The sequence below is a fragment of the Euprymna scolopes genome, chromosome 44 (genome assembly GCF_053919585.1).
Source record: "Euprymna scolopes isolate OS-2025 chromosome 44, ASM5391958v1, whole genome shotgun sequence".
In the NCBI taxonomy this organism is placed as follows: Eukaryota; Metazoa; Mollusca; class Cephalopoda; order Sepiida; family Sepiolidae; genus Euprymna; species Euprymna scolopes.
The window spans coordinates 33,893,561-33,911,783 of NC_136525.1; the positions used below are offsets into that span (position 1 = coordinate 33,893,561).

Genomic DNA, 18,223 nt, shown 5'->3' on the forward strand with positions numbered 1-18,223 from the left:
TACAATTGCAAATTACTTAGGACCTCCATCCAGTCATGGCTGACAGAACAAGACCATGCTACTTCCATATCACTTAAGATGAGAATAGTAGTCCGATGAATCCAAATAATACGAATAAGCAGTCCTGATCTAAAAAATTCAGAAATGTAAGATTTAACCATATTCAACCATCAATTTTGCATAAAGCACTCGCTCAAAGTCAACGGGCTATAACTTTTGCCAGTTTTTAATGGGTTAAAAAGTCAAACCTATTAATAATCCATAATGAATCAAGTGATAACATTTTAAAATGCTAAACGCAATACAATTCATCCTAAGGTAATTTTAGTATTCTAGGATTTCAATTGTCAACATCTCTCCTGACACTGCACTGGTTCATTTTTTTGATATCTAAATGACTTACAAGCCTGTTTTCGGCTGCAGCTTTTTTTTTTTTTTTTTGTTACCAGAAGATGATTTGGCAAAGAATCATTATAAAAATTAGAAAATTATGATTATCTATTTATATTATTATAATTATCTATAAATATATAAAAGTCACCTAGTGTGTGTGTGTGTGTGTGTGCGTGAGTTCCATCCTCATAGGTTCCAAAACGGTTGAGCCTATCTTTTGCAAATTTCATGCAAAGCTAATTTATATGTCTGGCAGTGTTCTTAGATATGTTTTGTACAGAAATTCATCTGATAAGTATTGAAAATCGAAAAAAAATCTGATCCTAAAAATACTTTCTTATAGATAAAAAAGAATTTTTACAGGGAAATATTTTGTTTTACCTGCTAAGGGAGATAAATCTAAGCAAATAAAGGGAGATTCAATTCTCAGCAAATCATTTCTTCTTAAAAAAAACAAAAACAGAACTATTGTCATCTGGAAATATAGCTCAATGATAGAGTATTTGATTACAGATCGAATGGTCCCCCTGTTCAAGTTCGGGGATATCTCACCATTTTATTAAAAAAAAATTTTTATTATTAAGTTCAATTTACAATAAAAAAAAAGAGGTACCATTTAAAATCGCTGTTAATCATTTCTTTGTTTGCATATTTTAAAACTAAACACTAATCAGAAATGACTTTTCCCAAGCATTCATTGTCAAACCCAAATATCAGCTGACATGATATTGTAAACAAACACGGATGGAATTTGATGAACAAGATTATCATTATTATTTATTTAATTTTTTATATCATTATTATTTATTTAATTTTTTATATCATTATTATTTATTTAATTTTTTATATCATTATTATTTATTTAATTTTTTATATCATTATTATTTATTTAATTTTTTATATCATTATTATTTATTTCATTTTTTATATCATTATTTATTTAATTTTTTATATCATTATTATTTATTTAATTTTTTATATCATTATTATTTATTTAATTTTTTATATCATTATTATTTATTTAATTTTTTATATCATTATTATTTATATCATTATTATTTATTTAATTTTTTATATCATTATTATTTATTTAATTTTTTATATCATTGTTATTTATTTAATTTTTTATATCATTATTATTTATTTAATTTTTTATATCATTATTATTTATTTAATTTTTTATATCATTATTATTTATTTAATTTTTTATATCATTATTATTTATTTAATTTTTTATATCATTATTATTTATTTAATTTTTTATATCATTATTATTTATTTAATTTTTTATATCATTATTATTTATTTAATTTTTATATCATTATTATTTATTTAATTTTTTATATCATTATTATTTATTTAATTTTTTATATCATTATTATTTATTTCATTTTTTATATCATTATTATTTATTTCATTTTTTAATATTTTTTTTTGCGAATTAGTCGACCGGGTAAATTATTCTTTGTAAATATTCAAAAAAGGATTGATACTATAATAATATATACGCAATCTGCATGTTTATATCAATATCATGTTTGAGCATCTTGAACGATCAGGCAATGTCGGGCATTCAGCTAGTGTGTGTATTTTATATATATATATATATATATATATATATATAATTATTTACTATAATAATTATGAAATACCTATAGACACTAGTGTTTCATCCTTTCAGGAATCATCAGTGCAGGATGTCATGCTAAACACTGGTTGATAGATCCGCCGAACACGGCAACAGAAGCAATCTCTGGCTTCATTAGCAAGGACCCAATCCATTCGGCTGCCGTTAACTACGAGAAATACTGTTGAAATTTAAACATTTATTTTTTCAATGTTTTTTAACGTCTGTCAGAGTGATCTAATCATTATATGATGATCTGTGCATAAGAGCTAAAGTGACTGACTTTTTATTTCCACTGAAAGTGCTCGACTATAAGAAACAAATTTCTTAAAGGAGCTGACATAGTTATTTACTATAATTATTGAATACATATATGAATAAAATCTGTAATTTAGACAGCTAGTATAATGCAGGATTTTTTATTTTTTAAAATAAACATTTGTTTATAATCAAATTTTCGGTGATATAGCACCTTCTTCAGGAGTAAAATCAGTTTTTTTCTTTTTTCCTCATCCTTTCTCTTGACCTGCTGTCATTAGAAAAGTAAAATCCGTATGTTGTTTCAACAGTGAAATTTTCAAACGTTTTAATCAGAAGGAAATCATGAAGTGAACAAGTGAACTTTTTTTTCTTCTTTGCTGAAAATTTGATTATAAACAGAAAAAAAATCCTGCATCGTAATGGCTTTCTAAAATTACAGATTTTATACATATAACATACATATATAAAAGCGAAAATGTGTGTGTGTGAGAGGACACTGCTCAACCTATAGTCAACAAATTTTGGATCTACAGGCTTGAAATTTGGTATATAGGGTATTCAGACATGTGGAAAACTTTTTAATTGGTGTTCATCTGTCAAAATCCAAAAAATTGGAACTTGAGGGTTATCAGATTTTTATCTATTTGTCAGCTGTTTCACGAATGCGCATGCACGGTCGTGAAACATGACCGCTTCCTTTATGTTAAGAATAAGTAGGTTTGAAAATACTTGAGATATCGTGTCAAGCTGGCATAATGGTTATCGTACCTGACTCGCTGTCTTTAGGTTTTGATCTCAGCTCAAGTATTTTTTCTATTTAAAAGAAGTGAACTGTTTTTAAAAAAAAAGCATAATACTCGCATGCACATGTCTAAGTTTTTTTTTGTTTTTTTACTTCATTTTTGTAAAGGAATTTAACAATACGTTTGATACCTATAGTATTTCTGTTTATAATAATAAAAAAAGAAATTCTGCATTAATTAAAATATAATATTTATGCATATTTTATGACTGGGCAACACCAGGTGGCCTGCTACCGTGTATATATATATTTATTATTTTCGTTTTTATAGTAGTTTTTTACATATCCAATATTTTTTCATTTTTTTATTTGCCAATTTATAGCTACAATAAATTGCGGTTTCACTTAATGCCTTAACTAGCAAATTCTAGCATTGCTACAAATATAATTTGCTGATTTCTTTATGTCCTCTGATGAGAAGAATAATAAGAATAGCATTCTTTGAAACTCTGCGGAATAAGGACTTTGTAAATTGTTTTTTGGAGTATTCAGTCGAAGAATAAATTTTGATTGTAAAGTTCAACTTACAGTTTTAATTTTTTTTCTCTTATATATATATATGCCTTTATAGAGCAGGATATTAATAATTTTACTTATTAATTTCAGGGTCTTAAACGGTTTGATGCCCGGACTGCTGTTGTGAATGCTTTAAAGGAGAAAGGATTTTACAGGGGTTCCAAAGACCATGCAATGATGCTTCCTATTTGCAGGTAACAAAATAGAAAAATATTTTATTCATAAAATGTTTTAATATATTTTATCTATTAGCTTGCTTTGGAATTCACAAAGTTTGCTACTTGAAACCAAATTTTAAATAACAAACATTTCATTAATCAGTTTCTTGCAAGCACAAGATTAAAACTTTCGTATTAGTATAAATATTAATATCTTGGTTGATACAAATTTATTTTGCATTTAAATATAAAATTTAATAAAATCAAAACAAAGATGAAACAATTTTTCTGAGAAAAATATGGAAAAAAGAAAGAGAGGTGAAGAGTGTGGAAGTGAGTATGACAGGTATTTTCAAGTTTTTTTTTTTTTTTGTGATTTATGTTTGTCTCTGATGAGATGTATGATGTCACAGTGGGTCATACTTTTCATTATCACAACAAAACTTACTAATATATGGGCCCTGTCGGTGGGGCATTAGAATACGCCGACTTGTCCCGTGCAGAGGGTAAAAGTCCCTCAATGGGGGTCCTGGATATGACCTTTAAACTATATCCAGTGGTGAGGCCCCAGCTTGTGGGCTTTGGGGAGTGTGGAGCCACCCTTTAATTACCATTGCTCCCAGGTCCACTCTGACCCGGAGTGGGTAGTACCTGTTAGGGTCCCAACTATGGGTTAAATAGAAACCGACGTGAAAACAACAAATATATTCTATTAAAAATATTTTTCTTCAAAATCTTTGGATTCAGCATTAAATAACCCGAAAAGGGTTGATATGCCGTAAAACAAAAACAACCAAACCAAACTAATATATGTGTTCTGAAGCCGGAAATATATCTTCATTAGACTTATTATTTGTAACAATTTTGACTATTTTATAAGGAATATATATTTCAACAAATATTTTATAGAAACTCGAATATATATATATATATATATATATATATATATATGTATATATATAATCCTTTTTTTCTTATTTTCTATCTAGTCGGTCACAGGACATTGTAGAACCACTTTTGAAAGAACAGTGGTTCTTGGACTGCAAGAACATGGCTACAGAAGCAATACAGGTAAGACGAAAGAAATCTTTTTAAAACTTGTTTATTCAATGGCTGCATGCAAGCATCCTAACTAGCTAGTCATCTTGCAGCACCATTTTGCAAATTCTGAAAACCAAGGATCAACCATGGCCTTGCGAGTGAAATTGGTTACATTGAAAATGTTAAGAAGTCATTTTTTTAGTGCTTGTTTAGAATTGCACTTATCAAAACAAAAATACAGAAATCTCTTTATGATGTGCATAATCATCATGGAACGAAGATATCATATTCTAAAAATCTCGTAAATTGATCAAGTATTTTTTTTTTTTTTAAATAAGAAAATAAAATTTTATGACAAAGCAAGACGTAAGATTTTCATCGTTGAATAAATAAGAGGGAGATAACTCAATCGAGATCAAAAGCAGTCTTACTATGGATACATTTAGTATTAAAATCACTAAAAATCGTAAATTTTTATATTCTTAGTTTAAAAAAAACTACTTAATCAATTTACATGATTTTTGGATTTTTTAAAATAAGTTTAATTCTAAATAAGTAAATAATTTTTCAAATATTTATCAATATAATCTCACATAATGCATGGGTAGTCATCATTAATTACTTGTGCTTATTTACCTCCTCTCTTCATACTTGTACCTGTGTACCTAGGTGGGTTAAGCCAGCACTAAGTGAATTTGCTGCATCACAAGTCAAGGCAGTCCATCCAGGTCTGTCCGTTGCTACCTCTTCAACATACTTCAGCCATTTGTAATTTCATCATACACACTGAAGACGTGAGGCTGGTCATAGCTTCCAAGTCAGCTTTGACCGTCGTTAGAATATCAGCTATGTTGCATGCTGGAATGTGAGAAACATGCTCTATTTTGAAATCCAAGCTCCAACATTCTCTCTACAAATATGGCATTGAAATTGCATGTCTTTCTGGCGTTAAACTCGTATAATATTATCTGAGATTCTAAATTTCAAATATGTTGGGATATATATATGATAATAAATTGCATGGCGATGCGGGTTCAGATAGCTGTTTCACATCATACACAAGGCTCCAAAACCCACCTTAATGTTCTAGAGGCCGTAAATGTAACCATGCATAGACCTTCGCTCTGCAAGCAAAAACAACTCTGACATAAGTTAGAACTATTCAAAGAGCTAAAACAATGCCCGTATTTCGTCAATATACAGAGTGAGTGAAAAGTAACCCCCGTATTTTAAAATACATACAATTTAATTTTTCAATATAATTTATAAAATTTAATTTTTCAATATAATTTATAAAATTTAATTTTTCAAAATAATTTATAAAATTTAATTTTTCAATATAATTTATAAAATTTAATTTTTCAATATAATTTATAAAATTTAATTTTTCAAAATAATTTATAAAATTTAATTTTTCAATATAATTTATAAAATTTAATTTTTCAATATAATTTATAAAATTTAATTTTTCAATATAATTTATAAAATTTAATTTTTCAATATAATTTATAAAATTTAATTTTTCAAAATAATTTATAAAATTATTGAATAAGAGAAGAAATTTTAATGCATGGATGTTTATTTAAAATTCAATAAAGGTGCATTCATTCGCCACCAGCTTTTCAACTCTACCAGGAATCGCATCAACTGATTTCACAATAAACTCTTGCAGAATGGTAGTCTCCACGTATTCTCCCTTCAAGTTCTAAACAATAGCAATTTCACAAACAACAATAGCAAAGTCTGGAGGCGCTCCATACTGCATAAAAATCAAATTTTCAATATTATCCCAAATTTCATCACTCAACATGTACCTCCAGAACTTGAAGGGCGAATACATAAATTTATGACTACTATTCTGCAAGTTTCTTGTGAAATCAGTTGATGCGATTACTGGTAGACTTGAAAAGCTGGTGGCGAATGAAGGCGCCTATATTGAGTTTTAAATAAAATTTTGTGCGTTATATTTTCTTATAGTCATTAATTGTATAAATTATATTTTATAAATAAATCGTATTTTAAAATAGGGAGTTACTTTTCAATCACGCATTGTGTGTGTGTGTATGTATGTATATATATATATATATATATATATATATATATACATATATCTATATATATATATATATACATATATCTATTTATCTATATATATACATATATCTATATATATACATATATCTATTTATCTATATATATACATATATCTATTTATCTATATATATACATATATCTATATATATACATATATCTATTTATCTATATATATACATATATCTATTTATCTATATATATACATATATCTATTTATCTATATATATACATATATCTATATATATATACATATATCTATTTATCTATATATATATACATATATCTATTTATCTATATATATATATATATACATATATCTATTTATCTATATATATATATATATACATATATCTATTTATCTATATATATATATATATATATATACATATATCTATTTATCTATATATATATATATATATATACATATATCTATTTATCTATATATATATATATATATATACATATATCTATTTATCTATATATATATATATATATATACATATATCTATTTATCTATATATATATATATATATATATATATACATATATCTATTTATCTATATATATATACATATATCTATTTATCTATATATATATATACATATATCTATTTATATATATATATATCTATATATATATATATATATATATATATATATATATATATATATGCTTAGATCATCATATAATGATTAGATCACTCTAACTGATCTAAAAAAAATATTTAAAAATAAAGTGTTTAATTTCAACGTTATTTCACGCGGTTAACAGTAGCCGAATGGATGCGGTCCTTGCTAATCAAGGCAGAGATGATTTGTGTCGCCGGGTTCGATTCTATCGACTGGTGTTAATCGTGACACCCTGCACTGAAGATTCCCGAAAGGATGAGACACTAGTGTCTGTAAGTATTTAGTTATTATAGTAAATAATATATATATATATATATGATGAAAATAATGGAAATAGTATTCCGACAAAATAGAGAAATAAAAAGGAACAAACCGTATTATGTGTTCATCAACGTTTCATCTTTACTTTGACACCTCCTATATATATATATATATATATATATATATATATGAGTAACGTTTTACATAACATATCAAGCTGTTTACTAGCTATTCAGAATGAATTATTATTACTTTTGTAGGATATAAGCTTGTAATGACTAAATTTAAGATTCTGACTGACTTAATTTTATATATTAAATAATTTTTTTTTTTTTTTTTACAGGCTGTAAATGATGACATGCTCCGATTAATTCCAGATCACCACAACAGTACCTGGTTTCACTGGCTGGAAAATGTCAAGTAAAAACAAAATTATCTCCCTTTGCATTATTTGATTCATTTTTTTGGTACTTGTACAGTTTAAGACATTAAAAAATGGAAATATCGAAAAAAAGGTTACGTATCTGTTTTGGACTGAAGATTGAAAAAAAAAATTCATTTAATTTGATCGAGTAGTTTTTTTTTTTTTTACAGCGGAAAAACACATGCTTATGAGAGCGCGTTGAAGTCAGCCATTATCGAATTTGTTAAACACGCCATGGGGAGATAACTCCAGTTAAAGCGCCGACACTCCTTCCCCATCTTTTTCTTCCTAAAAATTGAACCTTTTGCTTGGTATCATAACAAATTGTTTTTTCGCTGTAAAAAAACTCCTTGATGAAATTAAGTGAATTTTTTTTTGGAGAACTTCGTTCCATAACGGATATGTGCAATTTTTTTTTCAATATTTTCATTTTTTAATGTCTTGATTAAACTGTGCAAATACTTTTTTTTTTTTTCAGTAATTATCTCTCTTTTATATTGAGTTTTTTTTTTTTTTTTTTAAATAAGTTAAGGCTGGGCTAAATACTTTGAAAAAATAAATTGTAGCCAAATATATTGTATTACCAATAACATAGTACAACAATAACAAATAAAATTTAGCAAGTAAAAAACTAATTTTCATTTAAATGCTATTTAAATCTAACTTTTTAAATCTTCATACATTAGATGAAAATGTTGCCCATTTCATGAATGCTTATTTAAATGTAAATTTTCTTATCTATTTTTAGCAAAACAGTACAATAAATATTTTGCATATGAAAAATATATTAATTTGAAAATTTCAGTTGGATAAATAATGGCTTTCTATATTTTTTCTTCCCAGAGACTGGTGTATCTCTCGGCAATTGTGGTGGGGACACCGTATTCCGGCTTATTATGCTACATGTAAAGAAAATGACGGACCAGTAAGTAATTATGAAGAACCTGAATAAAGAATATATTTATGCATTGTTACACAAGTTCAGAACAACACGGTACTGTCAGTTTCAAATTAACAAATGATTGTGCTGTATTGACTTTCTTCAGCCCGCAACAATGGCTGAAAAAAAAATCAACAAAGCCGCAATCATTTGTTAATTATTTGTTGATGTGAAACCAATGGTATATATAATATTTTAATTGGAATTCATTATTGAGATGAGTATTGTTTTGTTAATTTATTGCGGACCATTATCCTCATCTTTTAGTTGTTTCATGACGTTTCGGCCAACTATTCCTCACCTGACAAAGGCCAGAGGAATAGTTGGTTGAAACGTCATGAAACAACAATAGTACTATGTTATGAACTTCTGTAATACATTTCTGAATTTTTTAGATGAGGATTGGTTATTGATATTATGTGGATTCTTCTGACTACTGTTCTCATCTTGAGTGCCATTTTCATAACATTTCAGTCGATGTAACCTCCAACCTTCTTCAGGTGTATCTTGTCAAACTCTGGAATATTTTTGTTGAACTCGGGAATTTGGATGGAATTTCGAACAGAACCTTTTATTTACTTCACAGGGATACCATACTGTTTGTCAGCCATGAAGGTTCAAGGTTCAAGTCTCAGTGTGGGCAACCAAAAAATACAATTGCAAATTACTTAGGATCACTATCCAGTCATGGCTGATGGAACAAGAACATGCTACCCCCATGAAGCAAAATAAGGGTTCCGTGCAAATTCCTGAGTTCGACAAACATTCCTGAATTCAACAAGATACACTTGGAAAAGGTCAGAGGTTAAATTGACTGAAACGTGAAAATGAGACTAAATAAATAAATTTGAATTCTAAGCAGTCTACTGGGTGCTTTCCTACTGATCTTACCAAGAAGGAATTATATATATATATATATATTTTTTAAATTTTACTTTTTATTTCTTGGTTTATTTTACCTGTTTATTATTTTTGTTAATTTATTAAGTATATTAGCCTTTGATTTAATTACTTTAAGTCCTTGTTGAACCCCTGACAGGACAAGAAACTTTATTGAAATATTGGTTTATCCGATAAAAAACAATCTACTGGGTTATTTTTCTCACAATATTTCGGCCGATGTAACCTCTGACCATCTGTAGTTGCATCCATACTAGATATTAATAGTGAACGGTGAAAACAAATATTTTCACTAATAACATTTAGTGTGAATACACTTGAAGATGGTTGGAGGTTACATTGGCTGAAATGTGAGAAAAACAACCCAGATAAGAACAATAATTCAAGCAATCCAAATAACACAAAAAATAATGAGAATAGTTGTCCGAATTATACAAACTAATACTGTTAAACATGTCTAAGTGTTACATTTTTAAAAATCTTTTTATTTAATGTACTATATCTCGAGCATTTGCATCATTTAGTTGTCCTCACTTTTTTCTTTTTTAGCAAACTAATGGATATTGGGTCAGTGCTCGGAATGAAGAGGAGGCATTGGTAAAAGCAAGCAATCTCCTACATATTCCAGTTGAAGAAATTCATTTAAAACAAGGTAGGATGTTTATCCAGGTTTTATTATTTACTGGCAGGACCTGCGGAAATTCCACAGGGGACTCATTCATATGTAATATATTGATGCTGGCATTCTGTAGATGTTCAGTGTAAATGGAGACGCTCTGATATTATTGTAGCTTTTTTGTTAAAACTGCAAAAGTATTTATCTAAGATAGCAAGAATGCCTGGCAAAGCCCGGTTATAAAGTATGCTTAAATATGATATTTTAATTCTTGCAGATTTTGTATATATGTAAAGTTAGTGCTCTACTGATTTTTATATATTATAAAGTTGCGATTTCAAAAATAAAAAATATATCTATATGACTTGGGTTCATCAGCTTGAATCAAAACCGAATTCCAAGCTTAACTTGAGTTCCTTCAACTATAATCAAAATCAAAACTTATGAAGAATTCTTGATAAAATTATTTATAAAAAAAATAGATTACTAAGGTACCATCAGCTAAAACTGAAACCAAGACTTATGAAGAATTCTTGATAAAATTATTTTAAAAATAGATTATAGCTTTTCTGTATTTTTTTTTTACATAAAATTTTCATTATTAGTGCAATTTTAAATAAGCACCCATTTCTTATTTTTTTAATATTTCTTTTTATCTTCATTTCTAGATGAAGATGTTTTAGATACATGGTTCTCATCTGCGCTCATACCATTTTCAGTGTTTGGATGGCCCGAAAAGGTATTTACAACTTGAACGTTTTTTTTTTTCTTACTAAATAGGGTTCCCTTGTCTGCCATTTTGAAAATGATCTAAAAAAACAAAAACAAATGAAGGTAACATAATTCATACTTGTGAGATTTATGTAGTAATGTCTAAAAAGATAATTATTTTCTTGATAAAATTAAAAATATTTGATTAATTTACGTAATTTTTGGAATATGATTTTTTTTTTAGTCACGGTTATGTACATCATACAGATTTTTATTTTTGTTCTTTAATATAGGAGGAACTTTGGACAAGGACCAAAATTTTACTCCATTTTTTTTTCTAATTTCTTTTTTTTTTTTTTTTCTGTCTCCCAGACTGCTGAACTGAAATCTTTCTATCCGACAAAAATATTGGAAACAGGAAGTGACATTTTGTTCTTTTGGGTTGCACGGATGGTCATGTTGGGAAAGAAGCTTACTGGTAAACTACCTTTCGACAGGGTAATGTGCCATTTTTTTTTCCATTTCTTTCTAAGTGTTTCACTTTATTTCTTTCTCCTCTGACACTGACTTGTTGATTTGTTATCTCCAATATTTACTATCTCTCTCATATATATATATATATATATATAATAAAATGATATTTTTTCTTCTTGACTATCGAATCAAAGAGATCATTCCTATGTAAATATTTTGCATTTACTATTTAAAGTTAATACTGCATATTCTCTATCTAAAATAGGCACATTTCATCTCCATTCTAAAAATATATATTTTGCGCTCCTTGCCTCACTCTCTCAGCTACTCAATTCCATGTAGATAGTAGCAAATATTTTCCTCTTTACTTTAACCCGTCGAATATGTCAGCCTATGTCACGGTAACATATATTGAGCGAGTTTCTAACAGTATTTTGCATAGTTTTTTATTTTTAATTCCTTTTCCCAAACTTACCATGTCAAAGAGAGTCGGGTGCCATTTTTAATTTTCCAATACATCGGTAAACACTGTATGTTTTTCGAGCTGAATAAACATGTTACATTAAATAAAAACACTAAAAACATGTCCAGTTAGATAGAAAAGTAACTTTTGATAACATTTATTTGTTCTATATTTGTTTTGTGACAACTTTTTTGAATCTATGTGTACAGTAAAACAAACCCAAAAGTAAATTTTTGGTAATTGGGTGAAGTTGAGATAAGTAGGTCCCGCAGACGAGCCTCATTCTGACATTCGGAAAATGGAAGCTATCGAAAAGTAACCCTTTTGAATGAAAATAGATATCTATCTATCTTCTATATATCTATAAAAACAGAGATGTGTGTGCCACAGACGATTTCTGATTGGTTAATCCAATAATCACATCTCCTAAAAAACTATGGTTCGTAGGCTTTTAACGATACCATAAAATATTATGGCTTTATTTATTGTCCATCTTGGAAGGGTTTAATTTTTTCCTAACTTGCGATTTACAAATTACAAAGATACGAAACTAACTTACAATCTAACAATCGAACCTCCGACATCACGGCTGTCATTATGAAACTAAACTAAAAAAAAAAAAACCTGCGTTCACTCGTGGTCTTTACATTTCGGGTTTGGGTACGTGTGCAGTTTTCCATTGACATTAAAAAATGGAAATATTTTTAAAAAAAATATATTGTACGTACTCGTCATGGGATAAAGTTTTCCTACAGAAAAAATCACGTAATTTCATCAAGTAGTTATTTTTTTATAGCGAAAAAAGAAAAAAATCAACGCTACAAGCGAAATTAAACAGAAAGTTCAAGTAGGGGGATTTCCCCCTTTTTTTTTATAGCGAGGCCAAATTTCGCGAATTTGGCCATTTTTTAAAGCAGTTTGGCCTTCAAAATTTCTGTTTGGCCATTTTCTTCACCGATGAAATAAAAGAAGCAAATAAAAACAACGCAATAAAACTTTTAAAAATACGGCACACTTTTGTTGTTCTTGTTTGTTTTTTTTGGTAATTTTCCTTATTTTTTTATTTTTTCAAGATAATACTATTAAATGGACACTATTATGCCAAATTAGCCCCCCCCTCCAAAAAAAAAAAATGCACAAAAATTCGAGATTTAAGGTTTTGACGAGATAATTTAGCGAATTGTCTGGACTATTGCGAGATAACCATCCATTAGTTTTTCCTGAAATTTTGCCACAAATTGTATTTCATTACATAGATGTGCATAGTAACAACATTTTTTTGCCGAAAATTCCCGTTGCGTCTCCAGATTTCATCGGTGAAGAAAAAGGCCAAACAGAAATTTTGAAGGCCAAACTGCTTTAAAAAATAATATTTAATATATTCAACGATTTGACCTTTGAGAACTCTACCAAACTCCTCCTACAATTTTGGGTCTAAACAGTAAACACGTGATATTTTAGATATAGATTCCTTGGACATGGATCTAACTTATTAACTTTACTTGATCCCTAAACAATAAATGTTAAAAGGTCATAATAGGGGTCAAAGTTTTAAAAAATTGACCCTTTTTTTTTTTCTCAGCATTAACCTCAAAACACCTGGGCAACGCCGGGCACCGATTGCTAGTAAACAATATTTTTAAAATTAATTTCTTTATTTTACTTAAAAACAAAATGTAAACATATATAAACAAAATATTTTAGAAAATAATTTTTTAATTTTAAATAAAAATTGATTGTAAAGAATTTTTTTTAAAATAATTATTGAAAAATATTGCAGCTGGTTCTTTGGGATAATAGGGGCGCCTGAAACATCTTTTCCAAAACGAAAAAAGCTTTAGTGTTTTTACTATTTTAAAGCTTTTTTTTTTTTTTTTTTAAAGTTTGAAACACAAGTAGTGGCTAGTTAACTTAGAACAATAGGGGCGGAAATTCTTCAGGGTTTAAATGTATTGTAATACTTTTATTGGGGTCAAAAAACGTTTTTCAGCAACCATATTACTTCCTATTTACTTGCCTCCCCACGAGGACAGAGTTAGACACAAGGTCGGTTAAGCATTTATTACTAAAAACGAAATGATGAAATATAAAAGCAAGTCAAACTAAAAGTAAAAAAAACAAAAAATGTTTTTAAATTCCAAGAATTAAAGAAAAAAATTCGAAGAAATTTCGAACATTTATTGCTAAACATAACGAACAAGTGAAAATAAAAGCAAGAAAAGTCAACATAAAAAGGAAAACAGATTTTTTTAAACAGCAAAGTTCAAATGTTTGTTTCCATAAAGCAGTTCAACAAATTTTTTTTTTTTTTTCTTAAATAAAGAAATATGTTTGTAAATAAAACAATTCGGAGAAGTTAATTTACTTTCTATAGTCATCATTCAAAGGGTTAATGATGGTAGAAGCACCGGTGTCACATTTCACGTGACCTAACTGTTCAGATTTTTCAGAACGAGGCTTGTCTGCTGGACCTACTTATGTCAGCTGCACTAATTTGATTTTGCTTGTTTTATTTTTTAAAAATATAAAGGTTGACATTTTTCATTTACTAATGAGATTTTTCATTCATTTACTAATGGAAGAGTGTTGGTAAAAAATAAAAAAAATCCCGCCCCCCCCCCTTTTTTTTTTTTTAGTTACCAGTTGGAAAAAGCACTGATTTTTAATATGATTTACTCGCAATGAGAGCACTGTAAAATCTTTTTTCTCTAAGGGTTAAGTATTCATCAACTTTTTCATGGACTTGACATAGTTAGGCTGTTTTATACGTAAATAAACTTCACTCACAAATGAAAACAATGTTACCTCGTGGCCCCTAAAGTTTCAGTGCAACAGTGCAACTAATCATGGGCCTCAAAGTTTCGAAACAGACAGACAGTGCCTATCTATGTGACGTAATAAGAAAACTCATTAAGATAAATAAAGATTACCTTTAAAGTAGTTAATAAAATTCTTGTACATCATATTAAATATGTTATGAAAAGTTCTACGTTTTGGTACTTCTACACTTTATCGCTGAAACTGCGTCTCCAGTTTCGGCGATAAAGTGTAGAAGTACTGATGTTTTTATCATAAATTTTTGACAGCATTAATCTCATTTCAAACAAACAGTTCAACTTAAAAATATAAGAGAATCGTAATAAAAGAATCGTAAATTTAAGGTATTTTTAATGATGCAATTCTGATTCCGATTCCCCCAAAATACACGATTCTTACGATTAACGATTCCAATTAATCGTCCCACCACTAGTTAGTATTATAGAAGTTATTTCTTGAGTACACTGTTTGTCATCTGTACATTGATATTTGTCTATCATCACTACCACAGAATACCTTTGTAAACAATGTAGTGCGAATCTTAACTTTTATTGCTTTAGCAATATTTTTCATGTACTCGTGTGTATTTTGCTGATTCAAATTTGCTTTTTTTCCTTTCATAATTATCTTTTAATAATAATAAAAACATTTTTTAGTATTTGTATGTGCTTTTAACAAATTCTAACTATTGAAGAAACATTCATGAATGCCAGGATTCACAAGTAATTGCCCCAAACCAGCACTAATCATCAGTAACCACCAAAATTGGCAGTGGCCTCCCACTAACAAGCATAGTTTAATTTGTTTTTGGAGGTGATCCTTTGCCAAATATGTTCTGGTTTTATATCATATTTCCACTGGGCAATGCTGATACACAGATCTTGCTAGTATGTAGAATATGGTAATTATATGGGTATTTATGAAGGCTAATGATCATGTGAAAATATTCGAACGATGAAAGAAATAAGAACAAAAACAAAAAATTGTGTTATGAATCTTCATAAAATCTATTTCTTTTTCAAGAGATATTTCACATATCAAATCAGTAAATATTAATAAAGATATTCAAGATGATGTTATACATATTTACTCATGTGAAGCCATCTTTGTTAAAACCTACCAAGTCACAATTGTTAGTATCAAGTATGAAACCAGTAGCAACATTTTAAAATGTTTAATGTAATACAATTTTATCCTGTGACGTTAAATAGGATTTAAATTGCCTTTTCTGGAACAGCATTAAAATGTTCTTCTCTTGGTGTCTGATTGGCTTCAGATGTCAGTTTCTCAGCTATCTTTCGAAATTCTATTTTTCCCAGTTCATTTAATTTTTTTTAACCCAAAGATGATCCGACAAGAATTAATGTTTCTGATACATATGGAACATTGTTTTGCTTTTTACTAAAAAAAAAAAAAATTCAAAATAAAAACTATTTTCTTTAACAATGTTTGCTTATATATATATATATATATATATATATATATATATATATATATAGGGTAAGATGATTGATAATTTATGATTAAAATTAAAAATCTGCTTCATAAGGAAGAACAAACAAAATCAATAAATTGTACCGTCGTTTCGGAAACAATGTTTTTATTATGATAGACAGTGAGTCTTGGACAATAATTTTATGATATAGGTTTTTGAAACAAAATCTCCTCACCAGCAAAAATATTGGATGAGGGGGTTTTAAAGACACCAAAAATAAACCTAGCATTTTTTAAGTTAAGACAGATGTACAATTTATTGATTTTGTTTGTTCTTCCTTATGAAATTGGCCTTCGGGACAAGATCAAAGTGTAGTATCTGTTCTTCAGATGCTGCACTTCTATTTCTTGTTCTCTTTCGGTGGAGGAGAAATCCTTCACGACTGAGACAATTTTTATTTTTGTACCTTTTCTCCACGTTAAAAAACGACCCTGGTGTCTAACTCTGTCCCGTGGGGAGGCATAGTAAATAGGTATAAATTATCAATCATCTTACTTAATATTAAAATATATGCCTATTGAGCTTATTATATATCTACACTGTTTTCTTTTCTTTTATTTTAATTGTATTAATGAATTTACTAATACATTAAAATATACTCTAAGTGTGTATATATATATATATATATATATATATATATATATATACTATGCATGCCTACTGACATGGCATTTATAGGCACTTAATTTCCCCCAATTCTTGTGTTAATTGCCGGTAGCCTGGAGGTAAGATACTAGCCTACAGTCAGGTGTGACTTTTTGATTGGGTTCATATCTCCTGAGAAGCCGTAATTATCACATTATGTACGAGGGGCATGCAATAAGTAATGCCCCTGACCCACTTCCAGTTGTCTGATCTAGCTGAAATTTTGCATGTGCAATGATTTATATCTCTATGGGTTATGTGGCAAATTACAGCTCTGAACTAATTGTGATTTCAGTTTTGCAGGTGTTTGAACTGAGTCAGGTGGGAAATGGAGCCTGTTGAATGTCGAGCAGTGATCCGGTTTTTGTATTTGAAAGGACACACACACCACAGGAGACTTTTGATGAAATGAAAGAAACTTATGATGATAATACCCCATCATATGACCTTGTAAAACGCTGGCATCGTGAATTCAAACATGGCCGGAAGTCTGTGGAAACAGCTCCCAGACCTGGTCTCCCCCCCCCTTCTGCCATTGATGAGGTATCTGTCCGTCAAGTTGAGGCTGCCATTTTGGAAAATCAGCGCATTACTATTCGCCAAATAGCCCAAGATGTCAAGATTAGTACAGGGTCTGTGGAAACTATCATTCATGATCATTTGCATATGCATAAGGTGTCTGCCAGATGGATTCCCAGGTTGCTCACACCATTCCAGAAGCGAGAACGCGTCAAGTGCTCGAAGATGAATTTGGAAATGTGCCAAGAAGATGAGTCAAAGTTTTACAAAAGACTGATTACACAGGATGAAACCTGGGTCCATCACTATGATCCAGAGACCTAAGCCCATTCAATGCAGTGGAAGCACTTGGACTCACCACCTCCAAAGAAGACAAGGGTGCAGCCCTCCGCTGGCAAGATCATGCTCACAGTCTTCTGGGACCAGGACTGAGTAGT

At 28.9% G+C, this 18,223-nt stretch overlaps 1 protein-coding gene across 1 annotated transcript in view; it reads left to right on the forward strand.

The window, feature by feature from the left end:
• The window catches only part of LOC145268780 (valine--tRNA ligase-like), a 116,632-nt gene that overhangs the window by 54,992 nt on the left and 43,417 nt on the right, over positions 1-18,223 (forward strand). Inside the window, exons 11-17 of the mRNA XM_080124392.1 lie at positions 3,690-3,793; positions 4,747-4,828; positions 8,126-8,202; positions 9,050-9,131; positions 10,596-10,698; positions 11,331-11,401; positions 11,746-11,871. Coding sequence (XP_079980518.1) covers positions 3,690-3,793; positions 4,747-4,828; positions 8,126-8,202; positions 9,050-9,131; positions 10,596-10,698; positions 11,331-11,401; positions 11,746-11,871 — 645 coding nt within the window. The remainder of the gene's footprint in view (positions 1-3,689; positions 3,794-4,746; positions 4,829-8,125; positions 8,203-9,049; positions 9,132-10,595; positions 10,699-11,330; positions 11,402-11,745; positions 11,872-18,223) is intronic.